The sequence below is a fragment of the Coffea arabica genome, chromosome 4c, assembly GCF_036785885.1.
Source record: "Coffea arabica cultivar ET-39 chromosome 4c, Coffea Arabica ET-39 HiFi, whole genome shotgun sequence".
Classification (NCBI taxonomy): domain Eukaryota; kingdom Viridiplantae; phylum Streptophyta; class Magnoliopsida; order Gentianales; family Rubiaceae; genus Coffea; species Coffea arabica.
This window is the reverse complement of record NC_092316.1, coordinates 47446910-47453241: the sequence shown is the minus strand read 5'-3', so window position 1 is coordinate 47453241 and position 6332 is coordinate 47446910. Positions and strand designations below refer to the sequence as shown.

Here is a 6332-nt window from a genome sequence, read left to right as displayed (position 1 = left end):
CCTTATTAGGATTCATAGAGAAGAAAGCAGCTTTTATTTCCTTTTCCTCCACTCTTTTAGTTAGCTCCCTATTCATTTGTTCAGTTATAGAGACAGGAATCCCCTCTAAGATTTCGTCTAGCCCCCCTGGTCTTGAACTCTTAAACAGTTCCTTATAATAAGTGGCTACTTCCTTTCCCACCTCCTCTTCAGTTTCTGTCCACTCTCCACTAGCCTTTCTCATTTTCTAAAGCCTATTCCTTCTCCTTCTCCCCTTCACAGTTGCGTGGAAGAACTGAGTGTTTTTGTCCCCTTCTTTTAACCATCGCACTCTTGCTTTCTGGTTCCAGTAAGTTTCTTCATCCTCGTATGCCATATTCAACAGTCCTTTCATCTCCTGTATTTTTTGCTTCTTGTTTTCTGCATTTGATTCCTTCATATCCTCAATCTGATTTTTGCACCATTTGATTCTTTCCATCGAATTCCCTTTCTTACTACTGCTCCACTTTAGTAGTTCAACCCTACAGTTCCTGATTTTCTGTTTCACCTTGAACCATCTTGTCCCCTCACAAGGTGTGTTCCATGCCTCCTTCACCACCTCCTGAATTCCATCATGCTGGAGCCATCTTTTGTCGAACTGGAATCTTTTTTTCCATTTCTTCCTTTCCTTCTCTGTATCTAGTACCAGCATGCTGTGGTCTGATGCATGTGACTCAATATGTGTGCATTTGGCTTCCTCATAGCAATGTGACCATTCAATCGAGCATAAACATCTGTTTAGCCTCTCTTTAACTTCACCATTCCCGTTTCAGTTATTGGTCCATGTCCATGGCTTGCCTTCAAAGCCAATATCCATCAGCTGATTTTCATTTATAAACCTCTTAAAGTCTTGGAAGGTTCTGTTATCTCTCATTCTGCCACCCTATTTTTCATCATTTGAGGTGATATCATTGAAATCTCCCATAATCATCCATTTGTCTCCCCATCCTGCCTTCCTCCTTTTTAGTACCTCCCATTGTCCTTTCCTTATCCGGCAATCACAGCTTGCATAGATACCAATAAACCACCAGCTTTCCTTTTTTTCCTCGTCTTCCACTTTTGCTTCTATAGTAAAAGCTGTTCCTTGTACTTCTGTGATCTTGACATCATTGGTCCACAAAAGAGCCATACCACCACTTCTATTCATGGCTTCAACTATAAAGCTATTATCAAAGTTCAACATTTTTTTTACTTTTTCCATGTATCCTTTCCTGTTTTTTGTTTCACTAAGAAAGATTATGCTTGGGGAGAGAAGTCTATTTTCCTCCTTCAAGTGGGGAACTGTCAAGGGGCTCCCTGCACCTTGGCAGTTCCACACCAGAACTCTCATGGATGGTTTAGAGACCATGTTGGGCTGGTCTCTTCCACCCTGTGCACCTGTCCATTATCTTTCATTTCTTCTACTTATTTTTTCCTTTTAGCCATCTGTTCGTTTGATCCCAAATCAGGCATTTCCTCATCAGTGATACTCAGCTTCCTTTTAGTTATCAATCCTTTCCTTGGTTCCAAGTTCTGAATCTCATGCAGAGGTTGTCTACCTCTTCTATTCTTCCTGTTTAAAATTCTTACTCTTCACTCTCTTTTTATTTCTCCTTCCATGACCTATTCTGGCACTTCCTCATCTTCCTGCATGTCTATGTTCATCACTACACCTTCATCCACACTAGTACCTTTGTGCATATGCTCACTCTCTCCAGGCACTGATGAGATTCCTTCTATTATAAGCTCATTCACCCTTCTCTCCACTTCAGTGCCTGTATCCTGATACCCCTCTTGCATACCTCCTTCTCCTTCCTTCACTCTCTTGACCTCTTGTGCATCTAGGCTCTCCACATCTTCCTGGTCACAGGTCTGTATACTCTCATTGAGCACTTCCTTATGACCCTGCAAGGTGTCTGAGCTCTCAACCTAGGCTAGGCTTTTACTACTTTCAGGTCTGACTGATTTGGGCCCCTGTTCACTGCTTTTCCCATTATTTTTCCTGACCCATTCCCCATTTTGAAATCCCCACACTTGTCTATCTGGATGGTACGAGTTGGATCTGCCATCCTTTTGTGGGGATACTTTCCCAGTCTGAGCTCGTAACCAGGGTCCATACTGGTTTTCTTGTTGACCTTTTTTAATATTCACCTCATTCATACACTTTCTTTAGTCACAATTGATCATTTCCTAGGGTGTACTTCATCTAAAGAGTAAATCGTACCTCAAACTCTGTTATCATTAAATATTATGAAAATCTCTTATTTCACAACATTCTATCCAACCTTATTCCCATTTTCTAAAATCACTAATATTACAATTATCATTCAACATACATCTAGATCGCATAACCTAAACTTTGATAACATTAAAAATCAGATGAATCTCTTATTTCCTTTAATCCTCTTTTTCTTTTCATCTCATTTCAATTCTCAAAATCCCTAATACCTCAAAAACCATTTCACATACTTTCAGACCATATAACCTAAGCTCTGATACCACTAAAAATGTCACGCCCCGAACCCGCATGTGTTCGTCACATGACATCCACCGTACTCCCAAATCTCACTCAGGAATACAAGGCTACATTAACTAGTTAACTTTGATAGTACTAAATAATTTAACTAAATAAAGTGCGGTACGAATTACATATAAAAGGAAGTCTACGAATAATCAAAACGTTCGTACATTTATTCTCCAATAGAAACAGCGGAAACAAAGGTAAATAAGACCAACAACTGGACGTAGCCAGCCTGCCAATTTCTATTCATCTAAAACTAATAAAAGTCATCCTCAGGGTCTTCTACGTAAACCAATTCATACTCTTCAGAATCTGCAAAAATGGTAAGAAGTGGGTTGAGTGACACATCGCTCAGTAGGTAATATTTACCCCTCTGTTGGACCATGCACTCTTAATTTTATAGATACATATATATATATAAGTACAACTCAAATTGTTTGCATATCATTCATATCCGTAATTTTGAAAGTAACGTTATTTATAAAGCAATCAGTAGTAAAGAATGAAAAGCAATTTAAAAGCATCTTATTGATAGTTGTACATGAGAAATTGTAAAGTCATAAATCATTTCGTCTCAAGTCGCAAATCTCTTTATATCCATTTGTAAATCAACTCATATCAATTCATAAGTCTCATTTCAAATCAATTCATAAATCATTCTGTCAAATCAGCTCATAACAAGTATAAGCAATGACGGGATACTGAGCACTCAACTTAGAGATTAGACCCCTTTTAGGTAGGCGACCAATAGATTTCATGACTATCGATTGATCTCATTTCATTCTTGGGTCAATCGGCCGGACTTTATACCAGGCTACCATGGCTTTGTCAATCGGCCGGATTCTATACCAGGCTACCATGACCTTACCAATCGGCCGGACTTTATACCAGACTATCATGACGATTAGACAGAACTATAGCCCCTACCGTCTATTTTATGACTGCTCTGAGTTTTACTTGTCAAAATTCATTTCATATATCGTATACATAAATATTTGCTTTCATAAAAGATCCAACTCATTTGTATACAAGAACATATCAAAATATTTCAAATAAATCATATGGTCCATTTTGTATAGTAAAATATAACTTTCATAAATACACAAGTAAAAAATTTAATCAAACACCTTTCGAGTCAACACAACAAAATGTGATTGAAAACAAGAACTTCATTTTGCATATTTGAAATCTCAGAAGGGTAAGTACCACCTACATTTGTTTAGCTGCTCGAGTGGAACTATCTTAGGTCATTGTACCGTACCTATCAAATACATGAGTTTCCTAATTAGTTGTTACTTCCTATAGATGCATAAATACACAAACTCTGACTAAGTCGAAGATTCGTTTCTAGACCATTATATGGACCCTAATAGCATCCTTCTAAATTGGATGATTTCTATTTTTAGAAAATTTCTTAATTGGGAAGGTTCTCCTTTTAGTAAAGTTTCCTAATTTAAAAGAAAGTAATTATTCATAATCATGCTTATTATCTTGACTACTATCTTATTATATCTATTTATAATTTATAATTATTCATTATTATTATTATCATCCTCGTCGTCACTAATTTACTTTATTACCACTTATATATATGTGTGTTAATTAGTTACTATTACCTTTCCTTTTATTTCTACTTTTATGCGTGTGTAAGCGTTATTATTATTTACGTACACATGTACATATATATATATATATATTGGCTTATTACAATTATTATTGTCTTAATTTATCCCACTCGTATTTATATTTTTATCTTCGTTCATATCCTTAATTTATTTCCTCCATGTTCATATTGTTAATATCCTTACTATTATTGTCTATTATTTATTATTTACTATTATTATTATTATCATTATTATTAGTGTTATCGTCAACATTATTATTTACTATTATGATTATTATCATTGTTGTTATTATTAGTATTATTATTAGCATTATTATTATTATTATTATTATTATTATTATTATGACTATGATAAATTTATCTCACCTCGTCTACATTAGCCTCATAAGGCTAAATTAAGATATCCTAAAATTTTCTTTAATTATCTTAGACGTAATTAATTAAATATAAGTTTTACATGACCAATACTTCAATTCTAACAATTACTTTAAATTGGATCCTGAATTTTAATACCCATGATAACTTATAAAAAATAGACTAGTTATATTCAAAATTTATTTATTAAATTTATCTTGTATTTGGTTAACATCTAAATTATCCCTTTTTCCTCTTCGGGCTAGAGCCATGGTTGGCCAGAAGGCCAACCATTTTCTTTTTGACCATGGTCGCCAGACTCTCTGGCGACCCTTTGTTTTCATTGGTTGGCCAAAAAGGCCAACCATCTTTCTCCGCCCTTTTGTTGTTTTTTTTTTTAATTTCCTTTGGGTTGGACCCATCGACCAACCATCCTTGACTTGGTTGACCGATGGCCAATTCTTTCATTGGGGTCAGGCTTTCTGCCGTTGCTGGCCTATTGTTAGCAACACATGCTAGCATTCTTTTTTTTTCTGTCTTGGGTTGGCCGAAGACCGACCTTTGCCAATTCTTTTCTCTGCCGCCACTTTCCGTATGGTGTTGCTACTGCAACGCCTAGCCAAAACAAGGCAGCGGCGGCTGGCAGATTTGGGCAATTTATTCATCCAAAGATCAGAATCTAACACCCTATTTCTACTAATCCAAATATGAATCCTCCTAAATTTCTTGTAGACAAGCATATATCTCTATTTATGTAATATAATACAATCCGTAAAATCTTTAGAATAATTAATCCGACTAATAGAATTTAAACGAGGAGTTTTCACATGAATCTGGGACTTACAGGTTTAGGTGCCTAGTTGCCTGACTGATTGACAGCGACGCCTTCTTCTCTTTCTCTACTCTCTGACGGCTCTCGCTCTAAGGGGAGGCAGACAATGAAAGGGAGGAATGATATTTTTTTTTGATAAGTGTGCTAAACCCTAATAACCACCCACTAGTAGATGGGTTAGATAAGAGTTTTAACTGCTATGAACTTTTACCCTATCTTATCTCATTTCTATCCCTCAGTAATCCTTTAACCTATCATACAATTATTTTTTACTTTTACTCATGGTAAATATCCATTTAGTTAATTGGCATAAATAAAATTGAGCCAAAAATCGTGGGTTTTACAGTCTTTCATGTAGGTGTTTTGTTAATCTCCTACTCAGAAAAGCAATCCATATGGTAACCAACAAGATTCGCTTGTTTAAAATAGATTTTTTCATCTTCAGAATGTCTTTCTATTTGCTCCAGTTCTTTCGATTCCTTTTTCTTCATTGGGTTTTCAACATTTGAAAAATTAATAAATTTCTTCTCTAAGAATCAGGAACTTCCAAGTCACATTGGTCATTGGCCAAAACTTTGAGTTACAAAAGATTGTGTGATGCTATTATTGCTTTGTGTTGAAATTTTTTGTTTTAGTACATAAATTGTCTCTTGGTAAAACCTCTTGAATATTCGTTTTATGAAGCTTAAGTGGATATTATACCAAGTATCTTCAGCAATATATTTTTTTGTTACAATGGCAATCTAAATGGTTTTCCTATTTGTAGGTGGTTAAAGGTTTGTCCAAGATGAGGATTCTCAAATATTACATTCTAAGCACTTACTTGACATAATGAGTAAGTTACTGTTTTAATAAAACACCTTAAATTTTCTATTCCTTGATCAAAAAAAGAATTAAATTGTTACATAATTGTAGTTTTGCCTCTTGAATCATAGACTATGATGTTTAATAGCTTGGAAATTCTTATTAGGAAAATCAGTTTTGGTTGACTTAAGTCTATATTT

At 35.2% G+C, this 6332-nt stretch overlaps 1 protein-coding gene across 1 annotated transcript; it reads right to left on the bottom strand.

Annotated features, from left to right (window-relative positions):
• Positions 1 to 226: 226 nt before the first annotated feature.
• LOC113739239 (uncharacterized) lies at positions 227 to 670 on the bottom strand. The gene has a single exon (XM_027266470.2). The coding sequence runs from the start codon at positions 668 to 670 to the stop codon at positions 227 to 229; it is 444 nt and encodes a 147-aa protein (XP_027122271.2).
• Positions 671 to 6332: the final 5662 nt, after the last annotated feature.